The sequence below is a fragment of the Nerophis lumbriciformis genome, linkage group LG28, assembly GCF_033978685.3.
Source record: "Nerophis lumbriciformis linkage group LG28, RoL_Nlum_v2.1, whole genome shotgun sequence".
NCBI lineage: Eukaryota > Metazoa > Chordata > Actinopteri > Syngnathiformes > Syngnathidae > Nerophis > Nerophis lumbriciformis.
Genome location: NC_084575.2, coordinates 5,772,086 through 5,797,395, shown reverse-complemented (window position 1 = coordinate 5,797,395; position 25,310 = coordinate 5,772,086). Strand labels below are relative to the sequence as shown.

Sequence of the window (25,310 nt, the reverse complement as noted above, 5' to 3'; positions counted from 1 at the left end):
TATCCGTCAATTATACGTTAATATATTTTATATTTTATGCTATTTTTGTCAAAGAAAATGTTGCCTTTTATATGCAAACACACAAAATATGTAATATTTCCCCCAACAAATATTTCAAAGTAGAATTTTTAATGTGCAGTAATTGGAGCCTTCAATAGGTCAATAATTCATTACAACATTATTTTGATTCATTATTATTTTTTGAGCAATGGCAGCTTTCAAGGGAAAAAACACCTTGTGTTATAAGAGTCAACATTGCAACTTTTTCTCGTTACTTTCACCTGTTTGCTCTTTTTGTTGTTGTTTTTATGTATGAGTATTTTTAGGTCAGGAGTATTTTTCAGGTCCCAGTGCTGACAAACTGTTTCAGGCCAACAGTCCACCTCGAGTCTGACATGATTTGAAGACGTTGTGTCTGCCTTTATTCATCCAAGTCCTTCAAGAGAAATGCAAACTAATACTTTTTAAATACATGGGCTCTTGTATGCCTTTTAATTTTGGGTCTAAACTTTTGTAAAAATAAAATAAAGTAATTGACGAGTAAATCATTGTCATATATTTCCTATTGTTAATCAACACAATACATTAGCAAAATCTGGCACATTTGGTCTTGTACTCGGTTTAATGTTGTGTTCAATTAATTATAAATGAAATAAAACAACAACAAAAACACTTTCATATTACTAAAATAACACAACACATCAGTTTAGGTAATCCCTGCATATTACTGTCATGATTTTGCTTGTGTTGTGTTGTAATTAAATTAAGTAATTCATTCATCCATTTATACAGCACACATTCTCATATTGTGTATTAATTATGATACATTGTTATATTGTTATATTGCTAGAACGTCTGTAGGGCCAAACTGTTACTGCATTCACTTCTTGTAGTTGTGTATCTTCACCTTACTAAACGTGAACAGGTGAATAATACTCTCCCCTCTTCTTATCAGCTGCAGAAAATTAAATATTGTTTGTACGTTCAAGTGTTAAAAAAGTATAAAATGTTGTTTTGAAAAGAAGTTCCTTTCTTGGGAGGTAGCGGAATGTCATCATCATCCGTGATTGGTTAAATGTTGAAATATGCTAATGAGGCCGGAAGTAAACCAGCTGTTCTGTCATTGGCCAAATATTAAATGTGTTGAAGAAAGTTGGACAGAGGCGGATCTGATTGGCTTAGAAAGTTGGAGATGTTGGAATAAGGCACGCTGATTGGTTCATATCACCCCGGTGTTGAACATATTGACGGACTATCTGCGCTCAAAAGTCCGTGACTGGTCAATTTATAATATGACATGTGTTTTTGTAGCCGGGTAAGATGGCAAAAACAGCCCAAAGATGGATAAATATTAGACATGTTAGGGTAAATTGAACTGAAAGTGAAATAAAAAAACATTTCTTTTTTGCAAGACGTGAGAAACAGCGCCCTCTGGCGTGAGTGTAAAAGCTTACAGCACCTGGTATTCCCAGGCGGTCTCCCATCCAAGTACTAACCAGGCCCGACCCTGCTTAGCTTCCGAGATCGGACGAGATCGGGCGTGTTCAGGGTAGTATGGCCGTAAGCCGAAAGACGAGGTGAAACCAACCTTATTTAAATATAATTCTAATAGACGGGATGGGAGACAATTATTATTTATCTAAGAGCCTGGCGCGCATGCGTACACTAATTTGCTTTTTCTGTCTGTGTGATTGTCTTCCTTTGCTACGGCGGTCAAGTTGCTTTCACGGTGGATATTTGCCTCCGGAGCTCCAGCGGAAGCTCCCCCTCACTGTGCCCACACTGCTCTCTCATGCTGCGGGGAGATTGCAGGAGAGGTGCCGCTCTCAACACTACTTTATGCTTAGGGACCGTCAATAAATTACTATTGTCTTCGAAGATGTATATCTGCTACATCAAAACACTGATTCATCTAAAAGGAGGTCAAATAAATAGTCCTACCTCCTTAATAACGTGCTAACGTGCACGCCAAATTATTTCCTACTTTTATCATTCATATCCAGTGAGTGTGAATGTTGTCTGTCTATCTGTGTTGGCCCTGCGATGAGGTGGCGACTTGTCCAGGGTGTACACCGCCTTCCGCCTGATTGTAGCTGAGATAGGCTCCAGCGACCCCGAAGGGAATAAGCGGTAGAAAATGGATGGATGAATATCCAGTTTTATATAATATACACCCTTTTTTTTTAAATAGGATTTTATTAAAAAAAAAAAAAATTTGCATATTAAAAATCTTGGTTTATTTTTAAAAGATTCCTAAATCACTTAAAATACCAAATTCACTTAATATTTTAAGTGCTTTTCTCTAGTGTCATTCATGCCTTTTTGTTTTAAAATTTAAGTTTAATTGGAGGGACAAGCAGTAGAAAATGGATGAAAGGATGGATTTTATAATACATTTTTGATATTGATAACCATGGTTACTTTTCAACCTCCCGCTACAACTACGAATGTCCAACATAAAACCGAATTAACTCTCAATTGGAGCTAATAAAAAATATATATACATTGATAATTATCTGTACAATATTTATCATGCACCCCTACTACTAACATAAAGCTGACATGCATGCTTTTTTTTGAAGGTGCCATATGTAATAATGTGGCCAGAAATGGTACTGCAATCACATTCAAAATTCTGTAGTCCCCCTCCTCTCTCCCTGACTGAGGTTGCCAGATACGCAGCCGAATCCAGCTCCATGGACTGGGCCACTCCAAGGAACTTCCAACTTCCACTGCCTCTTACTAAGGGTTGAGGTGCTGGGACCATAAATGCTGAATAGACAAGCATTTTGTCAATAACAAATCTCTAACCAACACATTTTACACAGAATCAGGCTATTTTCAGGAAGAAGTGCAATCATGCCTGCGTACAATATCACAACAAATAGCAACCATATGGTTGTTGTCAGTACTATCAGAAAACCAAGACTAAAACAAACTACAACCAACACTAGCAAAGGTTCTACTGGTGAAAATAAGCAGAGCATGCTTAGCAGTCTAATGTACGCCCAAAACTAAAGAGACATTTTACTAAGGTGTGTCTATAGGCTACACCAAAGAGGAATTATTTGATCATGTGATGTGTCTGTCTCCATACCTTTCACATTGCCATGACGACAGCCGTGCTAATGTTGGAACACATTTCCTCAGCCTATCAGCATGTTGAGAAGGAAATAGGCGCTGACACTACCCATATCCACATTGGTTTTATCTATGGAAAATATATTTTACCTTGTCAGTTCAAATACACATGGACATACACGATAACAGGCATATATTTCCCCCGTTAGCTTATATGTGGATGTGTCATTGACCGGGCTAGCATGCTAAGCATTACACTAGGAGCTTAGCACCATCACACTAAGCATTGGTTGCAGGAACATACTAGCTTTGTTAGACAAGATCATAGACTGTATTGGACAATATAGTTTACATACCAAATGTCCATTTCCATTTATTACAAGTAATAAGAAAAGGTAAATGCCTGACTTACCTTTCAAGAAGGAAATTAGGAAGTTTGGCGTCAGATGAAAAAATCTTCTCCGCCTTCAATGGTCTCCATCTTTCAAAGGCATCCCTGATACAAATCCTCATGTTGTTCCTGGCTTTGTCATGAATAAGTTGAAAATGGTAACGAGGCCTTTTAGATTGACTAAGGTCTGACATGTTTAGTAACTTTACCAGTGGCAGTAGCCAGACGAAGATGACGGTGTGTAACTGGCAACCTGGATGTGACACACTCACAGACTTTCTAGTTGGTCAAACGGTAGAGGGCGGGACATGGAAATGAAAACAATAACAAGATTCCGGGGCTTTTAATCTAATTATGAAGTGAGCATATCCCAGCTGAACTACTGTTATCAGTTATAGAGGTATTGGAAAAGAACATGATTTATTAACGCCTTTTGACATATCAGAGACATTTAATGATCACTTGACATGCAAATTCTACATATGACACCTTTAATATTGCTAAATTAACACAACACATCAGTTTAGGCAATCCCTGCATATTTACTGCTCCTGTTGTGTTCTATTTAAATTAAGTAATTAATTCATTCATTTATACAGCACACATTCTCATATTGTGTATTAATTACGATACATTGTTATATTGTTATATTGCAGTAACAGCCAAACTGGTGTTGAACATATTGACGGACTATCCGTGACTGGTGAACTTATAAAATGACATGTGTTTTTGTAAAACTGGACGTGAAATAAAAAGCATTGTTTTTTATTTTTGCAAGAAGTGAGAAACAGCGCCCTCTGGCGTGAGTGTAAAAGCTTACAGCACCTGGTATTCCCAGGCGGTCTCCCATCCAAGTACTAACCAGGACCGACCCTGCTTAGCTTCCGGGATCGGACGAGATCGGGCGTGTTCAGGGTAGTATGGCCGTAAGCCGAAAGACGTGGTAAAACCAACCTTTTTAAATGTAACTCTTACAGACGGGATGGGAGACAATTGTTATTTATCTTAGATCCTGGCGCGCATGCGTACACTAATGTGCTTTTTCTGGCTGTGTGAGGTGCAGCTCTCCATCCATTGTCACTTTTGGGGTGGCAGGGGGTGCTGGAGCCTATCCCAGCTGCATTCAGATGCCACCTCATCACAGCTCTCAACACTACTTTATGCTTAGGGACCGTCAATAAATCACTATTGTCTTGAAAAATGTATATCTGCTACATCAAAACACTGATTCATCTAAAAGAAGGTAAATAATTAGTCATACCTCCTTATTGTGCATGCCCATTATTTCATAATTTTAACATCATATCCATGTTTAATATAAAAAAATAAGGTTATTTTCCCAATAGTCTCAATGTCATGCAATTTAGTAACCTAATTCCACTTATTAGTCGTGCTAACCTTTTAGTGTAACGCACACACTTTTATTTTAAAATAGGGTTTTATTAAAAAAAAAGTTTTTTAATGAAGATCATGATGATATATCTTATACAGATAATTAGCAGCATTTGTATTAGCTCCAAATGAGAGTTAAGTTGGTTTTATGTTGGATAGTCGTAGTTGTTGCGGGAGCTAAAAATGAAACCATGGTTTTCAATATTACAAATTTATATAAAATCCAATTAAACTTACATTTTAAAACAAAAAGGTGTGAAACACATTAGAGAAAACACTTCAAATATCAAGTTAATTTGGGATTTTAGGTCATATGACCAGGAATCTATTGAAAATAAACATTTATTTTTAATATCAAAATGTTTTTGATCCTATTTTAAAATAAAATGTTAGTATGACTAAAAAAGTGGAATTTGGTTACTAAGTTGCATGATGACATGGAGACTTTTAAAACAAATAATTATTGTTTACATTAAAAAATTATTTAAATTATAAAATCAGGAACGATATTAAAACTGTAGGACTATTTATTTGACCTCCTTTTAGATGAATCAGTGTTTTGATGTAGCAGATATACATCTTCGAAGACAATAGTAATTTATTGACGGTCCCTAAGCATAAAGTAGTGTTGAGAGCGGCACCTCTCCTGCAATCTCCCCGCAGCATGAGAGAGCAGTGTGGGCACAGTGAGGGGGAGCTTCCGCTGGAGCTCCGGAGGCAAATATCCACCGTGAAAGCAACTTGACCGCCGTAGCAAAGGAAGACAATCACACAGCCAGAAAAAGCACATTAGTGTACGCATGCGCGCCAGGCTCTTGGATAATTAGTCGTTTTCTCCCATCCCGTCTGTAAGAGTTCCATTTAAAAAGGTTGGTTTTACCTCGTCTTTCGGCTTACGGCCATACTACCCTGAACACGCCCGATCTCGTCCGATCTCGGAAGCTAAGCAGGGTCGGGCCTGGTTAGTACTTGGATGGGAGACCCCCTGGGAATACCAGGTGCTGTAAGCTTTTACACTCACGCCAGAGGGCGCTACAAAGTGCTGAGACTACAGCTGTTGTGATTCATGTATTGCTTTAATTGCAACTATTCCAAAATAAGGGAATATATTCGGTTATTATAATACAATTCCACTTAATATTTACAACTACAGTTGAAAGTACAAACCTTTACAACAGGATTTAAAACACAAATACCAACTAGAGCAATATTTAGATTGATTTAAAAATAATGGTGTGGTCTTTTGCAGTCAGTCAACCTCGCCCACGCCTCCTACCACTCCGTCCTGCATGAAGCTGAGGAGCCACGACTCGTCTCGCTCTGATCAGCCAACTTATCATTTAAAGGGGTCATATAAGCTACTGTTTATTTACCAAAATAAGTTGTATGTTTTTGTTTTTGAAAATGTAAAACTTTATTTTTATTTTCAGAATGTTGAAATAGTTGTACTGGGGGTGGGGGGGAAAGAGCTGGTTACTTGTTTCTCTCGCGAGATCTGGAAAAGAGCTGGTTTCTACTTGTTTTGTCTCGCGAGATCTGGAAAAGAGCTGGTTAATTGTTTCTCTCGCGAGATCTGACAAGACTGCGCGCGAAGCAAACACGGCGAGGATAAAGCAAGATGGCGTCTGACGGTGAAGACGTTATTGCAGTCGTCACAGTTCAGTGTTCTTAATCTGTGCGTCCATGTACACATATATGTCCTTTATTACACTCTATTAAATAGAGTCATAATAACTGTTTGTATATTAGTCTGAGCGCACTTCTCCAGCTAGCTTAGCTTGCTAGTTAGCTTAGCTTGTTAGCTGCTAACAAAGAGAGATGAAAACACATCGCTAAGCAGAGATCAAGTGTGAGTGTAAAGTGTTGTGATTGTGTGAAAATGTGCGAAAGAACCATAGCAGAGTACGAGGAGGAACTTTGTCCAACAAAAGAGGAGAAGGAGCGACAACATGAAAAACATCAAGTTGTGTTACACACAACAGGTTTGTTTACTTCTTACTCTCACATCTTTACTAACTTTATATTTATTATGAACACTTTTCTTCAATAGATTGTCTATAGGAAGATGAATTGTCATGTGAGGATGTTCAGACACACAATATTTATGAGAGGTTGATGTTCCTCTCAGTTTGTAACAAAGTGTATCAACATGTTTACACAAAACTCACACAGTCACCGGGGGAATATTCCAGAGAGCAGGTTAAGTGCAAACTCCTGAGTATGTAAATAAGAGAGGTAAGACAAAGTCAGAGTCAGTTACCATGGTAACTAATGCTGTAAACCTTGCCTGCTAGCTGGCAGGTTTGACAAGTTATTTATGTGTGTAAAAGCTATACTGACCTGTTATTTCCTTCATATTGGTGCAGCCATTAACCTACTACAACACCTGCTACATCCACCTACTCAGTGGCCTAGTGGTTAGAGTGTCCGCCCTGAGATCAGTAGCTTGTGTCATACCAAAGACTATGAAAATGGGACCCATTACCTCCCTGCTTGGCACTCAGCATCAAGAGTTGGAATTGGAGGTTAAATCACCGTAACAATGATTCCCGGGCGCGGCCACTGCTGCTGCTCACTGCTCCCCTCACCTCCCAGGGGGTGATCAAGGATAATGGGTCAAATGCAGAGAACAATCTGGCCACACCTAGTGTGTGTGTGACAATCATTGGTACTTTAACTTTGTAATGTGGCAGTGATTGTGGAAAAAACAAAGCCTGATCTAAAGATGACATCTTGATCTCATACCATCTCAAACCAATTGGCCGTTCATTATTAAGTGAAATGTCACTTAAATTTGTCTTTAACCAAGCAACACTATGTTTTATCCAGTTACTCGATTAATCGAAAACATTTCCAGTCGAACACTTGATTAATAACGTTTTCAATAGCCACAGCCCTATATTTCATGTACGATTTAATATTAAGCATGTAGGAGTTAAAATGTGATTTGTTTGTGTCCTGTAGACATCCATCAGCTGATTGGACACCAAGAAGAATGTCTCCCTCATCTGCAGGGGGACAGTTTCACTTCAGAGGATCCACAGCCCTCACATTTGAAAGGGGACGAGAAGGATCCGAAGCCCCCCTATTTTAAAGAGGAAGAGGAGGGAGAGTGTCCTGTAGGGCAGGAGGAGGATGATGTCAGCAAGTTTCCACTGACTGTTGTCTCTGTGAAGACTGAAGAGCATGAAGACAAAGCACCTGAGTCCTCACAGCTTCATCACAGTCCAAGTAAGCACAACATCCACATATCATCTAATACAATGTTTGTGACACATGTTCATCCGGGGGCCACATTTATGACTAAAGATGGAGATATACTTGCTTTTTAACACGTCCATTTAAAAATGAATGCTCATCAATCATCAACAGTGTAATTGCTGGGGTGTAACCATGTGACCTAGAGGCCGTCCTCCTTACCTCACGTGGTCAAATGAAGGCAAACATTCAATATGGCTACTGTTTATTTACCTTTAGCAGCACATATGTCAGCATATTTCAAAGGTTTAGTGGTGAAGATTAGGGATGTATACCAAGTACCATTTTTTTTAGTACTGGTTCCTAATTATGTCGTCCACGAGGACCGTGAAGATTCTGGACTAACGACACAACTATTTGTATTTTTAATTCCAGCTGACTGACGTAACTATGACACGTTGTCACATTGAGTTCAGCTGCCGCTGCTACACATTAAAATCAGCTTTGAATAATGACAAATAAGGAAGCAACAACACGCAAAAGTGTGATGTGTGTGTTATTGACAAGAAGATGACATAACTGCATTTCACCTTGCACTGCACACATAGTTGACTTCTTTAAGACTTCAAATAAACAGCTGTTTTTTTTGTTTGTTTGTTTTTTTTCTCTATTTAACCAGGTAAAATCCCATTGAAATCAAATATTTCTTTTCCAAGGGAGACCTGGCCAAGAGGGCAGCAGCAAGGTTACATTAAAAACAGTAAACAACACATAAAACATGACATTTACAGCATTAAAACTTGCTGACATAACACATGTGCATACAGACAAGGTAGACTGCAATCCTTTCACAGAAGCTTTAAACTCATTCAATGTAACAAGGGTTTGAAGTTGAATATTGGATTGTAGGTTATTCCAAGCCTTCGCTGCTGAAAACCTAAATGCTTTCTTGCCCAGTTCAGTTCTTTCTTTGGGGACGACAAATTGCAGAACATTCATTGAACGAAGATTGTGACTTCCTTGTTTCTTTCTTAAAATACAAGATGGATAAAATGGGGTGATACCCAGAATGGTTTTGTAGATGAACACATACCAATGATTGAGGCGTCGAGCACATAAAGATGTCCAGTTAACCATTGAGTATAACACACAATGGTGAGTAAGTTAACCATTGAGTATAACACACAATGGTGAGTAAGTTAACCATTGAGTATAACACACAATGGTGAGTAAGTTGGTGATGAATCTCAGTGCCCCGTGGTACACACTATCCAGCTTGTGGAGACAACCAGCAGTAGCATTCATGTACAACACATCTCCATAGTCAATAACAGGTAAAAAGGTTGTTTCCACCAATTTCTGTTTCACAGTAAAAGAAAAGCAAGACTTGTTTCTATAATAAAATACCAGTAAAAGTTTCAGGTTTTTTTTGCAACATACTGAATGTGCTCCTTAAAACTCAAGTGGTCATCAATTAAAATCCTAAATATTTAAAAGCAGATACTAACACAATGTGTTGCCCATTTCTTGTTTAAATGTTCTCACACAGTGCTGATCTTACAGTTTTTGACGTGGTAAAGAACATACACTTTGTTTTTTTCTGCATTTAAAAGCAGTTGAAGATAGCAAAGTTGTTCTTGTACTCTGTCAAATGCTTGTTGTAGATATTTAAAGGCCTCAGCAGGAGTGGGTGCTGTGCAGTATATGACAGTATCATCAGCGTAGGAATGGAAAGTTGAGTTCAGAATATTCTGTCCAAGATTATTAATTAATAATGGGCCCAACACAGAACCTTGAGGGACACCCTTTTCCACTTGCAGTACGTCCGAGAAGGAACCTTCTATCTGAACAACCTGAGTTCTACTTGTGAGGTCATTTGCAAACCATCCAACTGCTTGCTGAGAAAAACCAATAGCTGAAAGACGTTTGATTAAAATGACATGATCAACAGTATCAAATGCCTTTGAAAAGTCAATAAAGAGGGATAGACAGCACTGCTTCTTGTCAAGAGCTTCAGTTACATCATTTATAAACTTCATAGCAGCAGTAACAGTACTGTGATTTCTGCCAAAACCTGACTGAAATGGTGACAGAATAAAGTTGGTGTCCAAAAAGTATTTTATCTGTTCACTGATAAGGGATTCAAGCACTTTTGCCAGAACAGAGAGTTTAGAGATCGGTCTGTAATTATTTAGATTACAATGGTCACCTCCTTTTAATAGGGGGATTACAAGGGCAGATTTCCAATCCAAGGGGATTTCATTTGAAATTAGAGTAAGGTTAAAAATGTGAGTCAGTGGTCCAGCTATAATTTCAGCTGCCAACTTTAGGAAGAGCGGCTCCAACTTATCTGAGCCAGCTGGCTTTCTAGGTTTAAGTTGTTTTAGAGCCCTCATGACCTCTGTTGTGGTAAAGGGCATAAAGTTAAAAACCTGGTTATTTTCAACGGTTCTTTCCGAAGTTTGCGGAACTTCAGTAGAGTTGTCAGAATTATAGAGAAAACCAGAGGAAATAAAATGATTATTATAATGACTACCCATTTCTCTTCTGTCACTTACTCTGACACCATCAACAAGTATACTAGGTGGGAGATTGACTGAATTACAGCAGGCGGACAAAGATTTGATGATTTTCCGAAACTTCTTTGGGTGTTTGAGGTTTTCAGTTGTTGTGGAGAAATACAATTCGGATTTGACTTTCCGAAGGAGAGAGGTAAATTGATTTCTTAATTGTCTGAAATTCAACCAATCTGCTTCTAACCCTGACTTGCGTGCCCTGGCCCAAGCAGCATTACGCTCATGCAATACATCTGACAGGTCCGATGTAAACCACTGATTGTCACGTCCTTTAACCCTACATTTTCTAAAAGGGGCATGTTTTTTCACTATACTCAAGAAGTTTTCGTGAAAATATTTCCAAGCCAGTTCAACATTATCAAAAAGAGCAATTCTATCCCAATTAAAAAGATGCAAGTCGTGTAAAAATGCTTGCATCTCAAATAATTTCATATTATGTTTTTCAAGAAGACGAGGCTTGCTTTTAGGAATCCTTGTGTCTCGCACTACTGCAATCACACAATGATCACTCACATCATTAGGGAAAACACCAGATGCAACACATTTGAAGGGCATATTTGTTAGAATTAAGTCAATGAGTGTAGCTTTTTGAGGGCATTTAGGATTAGGTCTTGTAGTTGAGTTAATTAATTGTGTTAAATTTAGAGATTCACACTGTGCTTTCAAAGTGTCAGACACAGTTGTGAGCCAGTCCCAGTTCAAATCACTATTTCATTGTATTTCAGTTGAGACAGAAGCTTCACAAGAGTAAATAGGGAATTACTAGGGGCAAATGGAGGCCTATAACAACCCACTACCATAATGTGGTGATTTCTAGCTAATTAAATTTCAAGTGTTAACAGTTTTTATGTTCCTGAGGGAACTCTCCTGAAGGAATCAATAAAGTACTATCTATCTATCTATCCATCTATCTATCTATCTATCTATCTATCTATCTATCTATCTATCTATCTATCTATCTATCTATCTATCTATCTATCTATCTATCTATCTATCTATCCATCTATCTATCTATCTATTGAACTTCTTTACTTACTGATTCAGAGAGCACTAATTTAACATCAAACCGCTGCTTAATATATATGGCCATCTATATATATATAAATAAATAAATATATATATATATATATATATATATATATATATATATATATATATGGTCGGTCAGTACGATAGACATTATAGCCATGAATGTAAATATCTTTATCAAGCACAGATTGTTTAAGCCAAGTTTCAGATAAGACTACAATATCAGCATTTGTTGAGTTTATCCAGATCTTTATCATATCCAGTTTAGGGACTAAACTCCGAACATTGATATGAATAATCCCAAAACCAGATCTAGTTTTAAAATCCGCAGGTGTACAACATTGTGTAGGTGTATCATGGCCTGGATTAGTCTCAACATTTCCTGAGAGCAATAACAATAATATAACTAAATATTTGCGCTTAAAGTTACCATATTTTGAGTCGGTCTTTAATCTGTGAAAGTAAGTGCTCACAATAGGGGAGGATGCAGTAATGTTGACGTGATCTCTCAAAACAAGGAAACAATAAGAATGAATGGACACTACCATAGTATGCAGCCATTTAGTTTTGTCCAAAGTCACAGAAATCTTCAACTGAGATAAGGCCGAGGTTATTTTGTAGCTGCCACGATGATGAAATGTCAAATTATCAAATATGTCAAACTGTGCATCTTGAAGTAGCATAGCTCGTGAGTGGGGGTGACCAGACCCATTTGGGACACCAGTAAAACCACACAAAAGTATAAAACACAATATAGTAATTTGTGACATTGTGAGAGGAGAAGTTCCACTTGTTTCACCACTTTTGAAGATGTTAGCAGACAGGGCTAAAGACTAGCAACCAAGGCCGACGGGTGGAAGCCCGTAGACAAAGCCAATGGCTGGAGGCAAACAGCAGGTCAATGGAAGGCTAGTAGGCAGGTCGATGGTGGAAGGCTAGTAGGCAGGTTGATAGTGGAAGGCTAGCAGGCAGGTCGATGGTGGAAGGCTAGGAGGCAGGTCGATGGTGGAAGGCTAGCAGGCAGGTCGATAGTGGAAGGCTAGCAGGCAGGTCGATGGTGGAAGGCTAGTGGCGCGGTTGGTAGAGTGGCCGTGCCTGAGGGTTCCTGGTTCAATCCCCACCTTCTACCAACCTAGTCACGTCTGTTGTGTCCTTGCGCAGGACACTTCACCCTTGCTCCTGATGAGTTGTGGTAAGCGCCTTGCATGGCAGATCCCGCCATTAGTGTGTGAATGAGTGAATGAGACGGGATGAGTTTGCTAAGTGCAAAAATGAGTCGAAATTTTTGAATGAAAGAAACTGCTGTTCTAAATGTGTCCTATGGATGTCGCAATAGCAATTCTTTGTATCTTTGTAGATGATGCTACATATGTAAAACACAACTAAAACATATGATGTTAGCGCACCAGTCGGGAAAAATGAGCAAACTACATCAGTAACATCCTGTAATTTGATTTTGATATTTATTTATTTTGATAGATTGAAAATGAACACCAATGAGTTGACTGATGAACATTATCACATAATTGATTCTGAAAGTGTAAAAAAGGACAACTAAAGATAGAATACTATTGTATGTAAAATAAACATTTATATGATTTGTACATTTTCAGAATGTGTTTGTTCTATTTTTAAACAAAGAAAACAATCTGCAGTTGTCTTTATTTTTACGTTATCTTGCCGTGATTTTACCAGTCCGGCCAACTTGGAGTAGATCTTTCTCCATGTGGCCCCCCATCTAAAATTAGTTTAAACACCCCTGGCTGAGTTCTTCCTGCGAAAAGCAGATACGAGAAAAAAATCTAATTATGAAATGGAATAGATCCCTAAAGATTTGTTGAGTAATATCAAGGATTATCCGTCGGTGGCGTTCCCAGACATGTGGAACTATCTTGAGTTCCAGACGTCATTCTACACCACAAATTATGGTTAAGTTTAGAGATAAAGTTTAGGTGTCATAGACCGTATACAGAATAAAATATTTACACACTTTATTTCAGTGAGTGTAAAGTTAAGAATGCCTCAATCAATGCTGCGTTGTACTTATAAAAAAAACTTGCTCCTCATCAAATTTCCAAGTCTGTTTTTGTACTCACTTTTGAATTAATTTTAGTGGCTGGGACAAAAGGAAGTATTTCCCGTGTTTTTATTGGTTGTTTTGCTACACACTTTTAACACAACACACGGAAGAACACAAATAATGTCATTGTGTTATAACAGTGTCAGTCCAAAACTATTTATATTCTCTCTTTATCTTATTTACTTATTTACCCAACAGACGTTCAACATTCCCTTCACATCAAAGAGGAAGAGGATAATCCACAGCCCACCCACATGAAAGAGGAAGAAGAGGATCCACACATGAAAGAGGAAGAGGAGGGAGAGTGTGTTGAAAGGCAGGAGGAGGATGATGTCAGCAAGTTTCCACTGACTGTTGTCTCTGTGAAGACTGAAGAGCATGAAGACAAAGCACCTGAGTCCTCACAGCTTCATCACAGTCCAAGTAAGCACATATCATTTTATTCTCAGGGCATTCAATCCATCACAACTGGACTGTTCACTTTGTCTTAGAAGACTCATCCAAGTAGGCTTCATCACTTCATGCTCATACACTTCAAGTCTTAAATCTAATCATTGGAATTTAGAGGGGAACTGCACTTTTTTGGGGAATTGTTCTATAGTTCACAATCATTATAAAAAAAATGATGGTGGATATATACCGTATTTTCCGCACTATAAGGCGCACCGGATTATTAGCCGCACCTTCTATGAATTACATATTTCATAATTTTGTCCACCAATAAGCCGCCCCGGACTATAAGCCGCGCCTACGCTGCGCTAAAGGGAATGTCAAAAAAACAGTCAGATAGGTCAGTCAAACTTTAATAATATATTAAAAACCAGCGTTCTAACAACTCTGTTCACTCCCAAAATGTATGCAAATGTGCAATCACAAACATAGTAAAATTCAAAATAGTGCAGCGCAATAGCAACATAATGTTGCTCGAACGTTAATGTCACAACACACAAAATAAACATAGCGCTTACTTTCTGAAGTTATTCTTCATTCGTAAATCCTTCGTCTTCGGTGTCCGAAGTGAAAAGTTGGGCAAATTTACGATCCACTGGCAGATGTTGGCGTCGTCTGGCGCTGCCTCCTCGTCTTAGTGAAGGTGTGTTCGCCTTCTGTCTTCCATTGTTCCCACGCAGTTAGCAGTCTAGCTTCGAATGCCCTGTTGACACCAATATCTAGCGGCTGGAGGTCTTTTGTCAATCCACCCGGAATGACGGCGAGTATTGAATTAAGCGTGTCAGCGTGTCTCTCAATGTGCTGTTATGAGCTAGCAAATATAACAACTACACTACCCAGCATGCAACGATAGTTACGAGCATGCGCGGTAGCCCTGAGAAGTTCCCACGCAGTTAGCAGTCTAGCTTCGAATGCCCTGTTGACACCAATATCTAGCGGCTGGAGGTCTTTTGTCAATCCACCCGGAATGACGGCGAGTATTGAATTAAGCGTGTCAGCGTGTCTCTCAATGTGCTGTTATGAGCTAGCAAATATAACAACTACACTACCCAGCATGCAACGATAGTTACAAGCATGCGCGGTAGCCCTGAGAAGTTCCCACGCAGTTAGCAGTCTAGCTTCGAATGCCCTGTTGACACCAATATCTAGCGGCTGGAGGTCTTTTGTCAATCCACCCGGAATGACGGCGAGTATTGAATTAAGCGTGTCAGCGTGTCTCTCAATGTGCTGTTATGAGCTAGCAAATATAACAACTACACTACCCAGCATGCAACGATAGTTACGAGCATGCGCAGTAGCCCTGAGAAGCGATGTTGTATGCTGGGAGTTCGAATGTGGTTATGAGCACGCTGTGAGTAAACGTTGAGAACTCAGTTAACACGCCTCGTCTGCATTATTTATAATTAGACAGACAACACACTTAATAGGAGCCATTTGGGGTCTTTACATAAACACACAAATGGAAATGAAACGTCACATATCCCAGCATGCACCGCGCGCTTCTTCTACGGGGAAAAAAGATGGCGGCTGTTTACCGTAGTTGCGAGACCTAAACTTTATGAAAATGAATCGTAATAAAGCGCACCGGGTTATAAGGCGCACTGTTAGCTTTTGAGAAAATTTGTGGTTTTTAGGTGCGCCTTATAGTGCGGAAAATACGGTATATATAAAAAAAACAACCACATTCTAAGTAGGGCTGGGCGATATGGACTTTTATTAATATCTCTGTTTTTAGTCCATGTCACGATACACCATATATATGTGGATATGTTTAGTACATGTCACGATACACCATATATATGTGGATATGTTTAGGCCATGTCACCATACACCATATATATGTGGATATTTTGCCTTAGCCTTGAATGAACACTTGATGCATATAATCACAGCAGTATGATGATACTATGTGTCTACTTTAAAACATTCTTCTTCATTCTACATTAATATATGCTACTTTTAAACTTTCATGTAGAGAGGGAAATCACAACTAAGTCAATTAAGCAAAATTGTATTTATTAAACAGTTATTAAGCAGTGGCACAAACATTCATGTCATTTCAAAACAGAAAGTGCAAGATTGTCAGACATTTTAAAAGAAGCTATTAGTGCAGTTTTGTGCATGATGTCAATAAGATGACATATCAAAACAACACTAAATTAAAGTGCACTTTTTGTACAGAACGCCACTACAATAGTTTAAAACAAATAAAATGCACTTTTGTGCATGATGTCACACAAGATATTTCAATAAGTGTCAAATAAAAATGATCTGCATAATAGGAAATCAAATAGTGTATGTCCTTCACTATGTGGTAGGTTCCTGCGGACGTTATCTCCTTCTGTTGTTGGCTATTTGTTTCATACGGTGTTGATGTGGAAATGGTTGCTTGGGCATTTTGTGGGTGTGGCACAGAACGGAGATATTGACATGCAGAGTTTCAAGCACTCCTCATTCTCTAGCGGGTGACTTTTCAAATGATGCTTCATTAGCAGTGCTGCTACTTTTTTTAGCAACGCTTTTGCCGCATACTTGTTCACCATCTACCCGCTTGAAGCCAAACCACCGCCAGACGATGGACCCCCTGCTGTTTGTCTTGGAAATGAATTCTTCTTTCATTTGTTACCAGATTGGCACCTTCTGTCTCTCGTATTACCACTAGCACCACAGCTAACGTTACCATGCCGCTACCTGTCTGCTCCGTGAGAGCGTATGACGTTGCACACGTGACAGTATGTGACGTATGTAAGAAGGTGCGCTTGTTTTATGTCTCTGTGAGAAGGAGAGACAAGAAAGAGTGAGAAGAGCCTGTAGTGTAATGCCTGCAGGTAAAAGCAACTGTGTGAGAACGTATACTCCAATATCACCATATAGTCATTTTCTATATCGCACAGAGACAAACCCACGATATATCCAGTATATTCCATACATCACCCAGCCCTAATTCTAACTCATAAATGTAAATAAAAGTCCACTTGCAATGGAGCCAATGGGAGGTCCTCTATAACCATCCAAAATACACCAACAATACTCCATTTGCATTTTGTGGCTTGAATGTCCACCAAGTGTTAGTTGACTTGAGTTTATTTGAACGTGCAAGCATACAACATGATACATCACACATGCATGCATACAACATGATACATCACACATGCATGCATACAACATGATACATCACACATGCATGCATACAACTTGATACATCACACATGCATGCATACAACATGATACATCACACATGCATACACCATGATACATCACACATGCATGCATACAACATGATACATCACACATGCATGCATACAGCATGATACATCACACATGCATACATACAACATGATACATCACACATGCAAGCATACAACATGATACATCACACATGCATGCATACAACATGATACATCACACATGCATGCATACAACATGATACATCACACATGCATACATACAACATGATACATCACACATGCAAGCATACAACATGATACATCACACATGCATGCATACAACATGATACATCACACATGCATGCATACAGCATGATACATCACACATGCATACATACAACATGATACATCACACATGCATACATACAACATGATACATCACACATGCAAGCATACAACATGATACATCACACATGCATGCATACAACATGATACATCACACATGCATGCATACAACATGATACATCACACATGCATACATACAACATGATACATCACACATGCAAGCATACAACATGATACATCACACATGCATGCATACAATATGATACATCACACATGCATGCATACAACATGATACATCACACATGCATACATACAACATGATACATCACACATGCAAGCATACAACATGATACATCACACATGCAAGCATACAACATGATACATCACACATGCATGCATACAATATGATACATCACACATGCATGCATACAACATAATACATCACACATGCAAGCATACAGCATGATACATCACACATGCATGCATACAGCATGATACGTCACACATGCATGCATGCATACAACATGATACATCACACATGCATACATACAACATGATACATCACACATGCATGCATACAACATGATACATCACACATGCATGCATACAACATGATACATCACACATGCATGCATACAACTTGATACATCACACATGCATGCATACAACATGATACATCACACATGCATACACCATGATACATCACACATGCATGCATACAACATGATACATCACACATGCATGCATACAGCATGATACATCACACATGCATGCATACAACATGATACATCACACATGCATGCATACAACATGATACATCACACATGCATGCATACAACATGATACATCACACATGCATGCATACAACATGATACATCACACATGCATGCATACAACTTGATACATCACACATGCATGCATACAACATGATACATCACACATGCATACACCATGATACATCACACATGCATGCATACAACATGATACATCACACATGCATGCATACAGCATGATACATCACACATGCATACATACAACATGATACATCACACATGCAAGCATACAACATGATACATCACACATGCATGCATACAACATGATACATCACACATGCATGCATACAACATGATACATCACACATGCATACATACAACATGATACATCACACATGCAAGCATACAACATGATACATCACACATGCATGCATACAATATGATACATCACACATGCATGCATACAACATGATACATCACACATGCATACATACAACATGATACATCACACATGCAAGCATACAACATGATACATCACACATGCAAGCATACAACATGATACATCACACATGCATGCATACAATATGATACATCACACATGCATGCATACAACATAATACATCACACATGCAAGCATACAGCATGATACATCACACATGCATGCATACAGCATGATACGTCACACATGCATGCATGCATACAACATGATACATCACACATGCATACATACAACATGATACATCACACATGCAAGCATACAATATGATACATCACACATGCATGCATACAACATGATACATCACACATGCATACATACAACATGATACATCACACATGCAAGCATACAACATGATACATCACACATGCATGCATACAACATGATACATCACACATGCATGCATACAACATGATACATCACACATCCCTGCATACAGCATGATACATCACACATGCATGCATACAACATGATGCATCACACATGTATGTATACAACATGATACATTACACATGCATGCATACAACATCATGCATCACACATGCATGCATACAACATGATACATCACACATGCATGCATACAACATGATGCATCACACATGCAAGTATACAACATGATACATCACACATGCATGCATACAACATGATACATCACACATGCATGCATACAACATGATACTTCACACATGCATGCATACAAAATGATACATCACAATTTCCAGTTTGTCTTTTCAACATGTTGGAAAAGGAGTAGGAAGAAGCAGAGCTTATTTAATCCTACCACTTTTCTTTTACATAACAGTTGCTAACACTTTAGTTCACTTCCTGTTCTCAATGTATTCACAATATACTCCATAAGTAATCACAATAAAAATAAATAAATAATAATGAGTGAAGTAAGTTATATTTCATATGGTGAGATGAGTAAGATGATGTAGAAAATGAATGATGGATGAAATGAATTGAGAATGTTTATCTTCTTCTTTGTACTTTGTAAACACTTTAAGTGTGAAGAGTTTCTTGAAGTAGATCATATTAGTACATTGTTTGATTGCTTTGCTTCATCCTTTCCATCATTTAATTCCACATACTGATATACTGAAGGTCTTAAGTGTTGTACGTGCATACAAATGTTTTAAATGACATGTTTCTCTAAGATTATATTTCTCCTCTTTTGTTGAGAAGAATTGTTGTACATTCTTGGCTAGCAGGTTATAGTTTGCTTTGTGTATCATTTTATCTGTTTGCTAATTCACTATGTGGTGGAATTTCAGTATTTTTGATTCAATAAATAAAGTGTTTGTATGTTGTCTATATCCAACATGATGTATTATTATAACTGATCTTTTTTGTAACACAGTTAATGAATGAAGTGTACTTTTGTAGTTATTTCCCATATTTCTACACAATAAGTCAGATATGTAACACTAGTGAGCAGTAGAGAATATGAAGTCATTTTTGGTCTAGAACATGTTTTGTTTTATTCATTATTGATGTGTTTCTTGCTATATTTTTTACATTAGATTTCAAGTTCAATTTATCATCAATTATTATACCTAGACATGTGGTTTCATTTACTCTTTCAATTTATATTCCGTCTATTTGTATTTATGTATGATGCTCTTTTCTGCTGTTACCAAATATTATTATTTTACTTTTAATGAAATTCAAAGATAGTCTGTTTTTGTCAAAGCATCTTTTTAATGTGTTAATTTCTTCTGTTATTATTTGTATTATCTTCTGTGTGTTCTCTCCTGAACAAAACACTGTTGTATCATCCGCAAATAAAACTAACTTTAAGTCCTTTGTAACTTTACAAATGTGGTTTATATAAAGATGAAACAATCTTGGTCCCAGTATTGATCCCTGGGGTACACCACAAGATATATCTAGCTGTGTTGACATATTTTCACCCATCTTCACGTATTGTTTCCTGTTGGTTAAAAAGCTTCTTACCCAGTTCAAGACCAACCCTCTGATGCCATATCGTTCTAGTTTTGTTATTAAAATATCATGATTAATTGTGTCAAATGCTTTAGTTAAGACCATGAATACTGCGGCCGCACATTCTTTACCATCTATTGCATTGCTCATTTCCTCTGTTATTTGGATTAATGCTATCCATGTTGACATATTTGCTGTGAATTCTGGTGTGTAGTTAGTAAACTGGTGTATGTCTCCATTCTTATAAATTGGTACGACTTTTGCAATTTTCATTTTGTCAGGGAATTTGCCGGTTAGAAATGATACATTGCTGATGTATGTCAGAGATTCTGAAATGTCTTCTATAACCTTTTTTATGGTTACCATATCTATTCCATGACAGTCGGTTGAGGTCTTGGATTTACAATGTTTTACAATTTTGATTATTTCTTAAGAAACATGGAGTTGGGATTTCTGTCTATGAGCTCACTCAAGTCCTCAACTGATCCATCATCTGCATTTGGAAATCTTTGTTCCGCATTTTTTCCGATATTAACGAAGTAATCATTAAAACGTTCAACTATTTGGTTCATATTGTCATTTTTTGTATTTCCATGTAGAAAGTACTGGGGGTAATCTTTCTTAGCAGCATTTTTAATGATGCTATTTAGGATGCCCCATGTTGCTCCCATGTTGTTTCTGTTCTTCTTTAATAATTGTCTGTAGTATTCCTTCTTACATGTTCCTAGTATACCAATTAGCTTGTTTTTATATTTATTATACTTATTTTCTGCCTCTAAAGATGTCTGTGTTATAAATATTCTATATAATGTCTTTTTTTTGTGACAAGCATTTTTCAGTCCTTTTGTCATCCATGGTTGGTTGTTTTTCTTTTGCTTCTTACTAACTTCTTTCCATGGACAACATAAACATTGATAAATATATATATATATATATATATATATATATATATATATATATATATATATACCGTATTTTCCGCACTATAAGGCGCACCGGATTATTAGCCGCATCTTCAATGAATTACATATTTCATAACTTTGTCCACCAATAAGCCGCCCCGGATTATAAGCCGCGCCTACGCTGCGCTAAAGGGAATGTCAAAAAAACAGTCAGATAGTTCAGTCAAACTTTAATAATATATTGAAAACCAGCGTTCTAACAACTCTGTCCCAAAATGTACGCAAATGTGCAATCACAAACATAGTAAAATTCAAAATGGTGTAGAGCAATAGCAACATAATGTTGCTCGAACGTTAATGTCACAACACACAAAATAAACATAGCGCTCACCTTCTGAAGTTATTCTTCATTCGTAAATCCTTCGAATTCTTCGTCTTCGGTGTCCGAATTGAAAAGTTGCGCAAGCGTGGGATCCAAAATGGCCGGTTCCGTCTCGTCGAAGTCATCGGAGTCAGTGTCGCTGTTGTTGTCCAGTAGTTCTGTGAATCCTGCCTTCCGGAAAGCTCGGACCACAGTTGTGACCGAAATATCTGCCCAGGCATTTACGATCCACTGGCAAATGTTGGCGTATGTCGTCCGGCGCTGTCTGCCCGTCTTAGTGAAGGTGTGTTCGCCTTCGGAGCTGTGTGAAAAAAGCCACCCCGCCTCTTCGCGTAAACTTCCCTTAACCACTCGCTCATCTTTTCTTCATCCATCCCTTCGAGTTAGCTTTTATGATGACGCTGGCTGGAAAGGTCTCTTTTGGCAAGGTCTTCCTTTTGAATATCACCATGGGTGGAAGTTAGCATGGCAAGCTAGAACCACAGTGAAGGATGACTTCTCATTCCCTGTGGTGCGAATATTCACCGTACGTGCTCCCGTTCCACAGTGCGGTTCACAGGAATATCAGTTGCTGTGAAATACGGTAGTAATCCGTGTGCGGATGGAGAGATTGCGTCTTTTTATGAACCGGATCCTTGTCGCTTAGTAGGAGCCATTTTGTGGTCTTTACAGATGTAAACAGGAAATGAAACGTACGGTGATATCCGCGCGTTTTTTCTTCTTCTTCCGGGGGCGGGTGGTTGCTTACAGTAGAAGAAGAAGCGCTTCCTGTTCTATGGGGGCGGGTGCTTTCCTTGGCGGTTGCTTGCGTAGAAGAAGAAGCGCTTCCTGTTCTACCGGGAAAAAAGATGGCGGCTGTTTACCGAAGTTGCGAGATCGAAACTTTATGAAAATGAATCGTAATAAAGCGCACCGGGTTATAAGGCGCACTGTCAGCTTTTGAGAAAATTTGTGGTTTTTAGGTGCGCCTTATAGTGCGGAAAATACGGTATATATATATATATATTTGATGTGGCAAGCTACTTTTGCAGTGTAGCTTGTAGTGTAGCGTGCTACAATTCTCTGAGGATAGCTTAGCTCCATTTAATTGAGAGTAACTTGTAGCTTAGCTTACTACATTGTCCAGGTAGCTTGCCCATCACTGTCTATTTGGCCTAGCTCACATGTCAATAGTTTGAATACTGCAAACTTCAATACAGTAACACCTCATTTGTTCTGCAGACGTCCAGCGGGTGTCAGCGGGGAGTCATGAAGAGGAGTGGCACACCAGTGTGGGACAGAAGGAGCTACAGGCCCCCTCCCACATTAAAGAGGAGCAGCTTCATGATGAAGATGAAGCTCGGTCCTTACAGCTTCATCACAGTCAAAGTGAGGAGAACAGAGGGGCGGAGCTTGTAAGTCAACACATCACAGAAGCTGATGGAGAGCATTGTGAAGATATCAAGTCAGAACCAGACAGCATCTTTGCTCCACTGTCAGACATGGACCACATGATGTCACACTCTTCTGATCACAGTGACCACATCCAAAGACCTTTGGAGAGTAAAAATGACTCTAAAGGTGATACGAGACATCACACTAACAACAAACACTTTGACTGCTCTGAATGTGGGAAATCATTTAGACTGAAGACTAATTGTACAGTACACATGAGAACACATACTGGAGAGAAACCTTTTACTTGCTCTGTTTGTAAGAAGAGTTTCTCCACAAAGCAAAGCATGACCACACACATGAGAACACACACTGGAGAGAAACCTTTTCCTTGCTCAGCTTGTGTTAAAAGATTCAACAAAAAGAATGACATGATATTACACATGAGAACACACACAGGTGAGAAACCTTTTACTTGCTCTGTTTGTAAGAAGAGTTTCTCCAGAAAGGAATGCATGACCACACACATGAGAACACACACTGGAGAGAAACCTTTTACTTGCGCTGTTTGTAAGAAGAGTTTCTCCAGAAAAGATTTCATGACCACACACATGAGAACACACACTAGAGAGAAACCTTTTACTTGCTCTGTTTGTAAGAAGAGTTTCTCCAGAAAGGAATGCATGACCACACACATGAGAACACACACTGGAGAGAAACCTTTTACTTGCGCTGTTTGTAAGAAGAGTTTCTCCAGAAAAGATTTCATGACCACACACATGAGAACACACACTAGAGAGAAACCTTTTACTTGCTCTGTTTGTAAGAAGACTTTCTCCAGAAAGGGTGACATGACCATACACATGAGAACACACACTGGAGAGAAACCTTTTGCTTGCTCAGCTTTTGCTAAAAGATTCAACACTAAGAAGAAAATTATATTACACATGAGAACACACACTGGAGAGAAACCTTTTGCTTGCTCAGTGTTAGAATAATTATGTATATATTATCACACTAACTTTAGTATGCTTAAAGTTTGTTGCTTTAGTTATTAGTTATTGTGCTCAAGTTAGACTTTTCTATTTGTGCAAGGACAAAAACTTCTTGTCTGAGGGGTGGCCTCAGCCACAGATGTTATCTTTGTTTTAGCCCGCTAACAGCCAAGGACTTCAAGGACCTCAACGAAGATAAGACGACAACACGCAGACGAAGCAGAGACTTTAAGGACCTCAACGAAGATAAGATGACAACACGCAGACGAAGCGGAGACAAGGCGAAATCACAAGGCCCCCACCACATTCTGTCACGTGTTGTGCGTCCTGGACCTGCTTTGCATAATATATGTGACCACTCCTTTTAGAGGCGGCCTCAGTGATGTTGACTGTGGAACTCTTGAATAAATAGAGGGACGCGGGAGCTGAACCTTAGAGGGTAGGCCGAGACTGTGACTAAGTGTGCAGCTCCATGCGTTCTCCACATGAGCTAAATTGAACTCTGTCTCTGCATGATTCCTTGCTTCTTGTCTGATTAATAGATGTCATCAGTGTTTGAACCTGACACTCACGTTGTGCTTAAAGATTTAACAGTAAAAGGGAACTTTTATTACACATGAGAACACACACAGGTGAGAAACATTTTGCTTGCTCCGTTTGTATGAAGTTTCTCCAGAAAGCAAAACATGACCACACACATGAGAACACTCACTGGAGAGAAATCGTTTAGTTGCA

General features: G+C 38.6%; 1 protein-coding gene and 3 non-coding genes across 4 annotated transcripts; 2 read left to right on the top strand and 2 right to left on the bottom strand.

Moving 5' to 3' along the window:
• Positions 1-1,447: 1,447 nt before the first annotated feature.
• LOC133571158 (5S ribosomal RNA) lies at positions 1,448-1,566 on the bottom strand. Its single transcript, XR_009810315.1, has one exon. It is a non-coding gene; the product is annotated as a 5S ribosomal RNA (ribosomal RNA).
• Positions 1,567-4,285: 2,719 nt separating this feature from the next.
• Positions 4,286-4,404, bottom strand: LOC133571195 (5S ribosomal RNA). The gene has a single exon (XR_009810351.1). It is a non-coding gene; the product is annotated as a 5S ribosomal RNA (ribosomal RNA).
• A 1,351-nt stretch (positions 4,405-5,755) lies between these two features.
• Positions 5,756-5,874, top strand: LOC133571161 (5S ribosomal RNA). Its single transcript, XR_009810318.1, has one exon. It is a non-coding gene; the product is annotated as a 5S ribosomal RNA (ribosomal RNA).
• Positions 5,875-6,471: 597 nt separating this feature from the next.
• On the top strand, positions 6,472-25,030 carry LOC133570668 (uncharacterized). The gene is made up of 4 exons (XM_061923357.2): positions 6,472-6,846; positions 7,829-8,095; positions 13,946-14,170; positions 23,428-25,030. Exons 1-4 carry the CDS (start codon positions 6,744-6,746, stop codon positions 24,576-24,578), a joined length of 1,746 nt encoding a protein of 581 aa, XP_061779341.2. The 5' UTR covers positions 6,472-6,743; the 3' UTR covers positions 24,579-25,030.
• Positions 25,031-25,310: the final 280 nt, after the last annotated feature.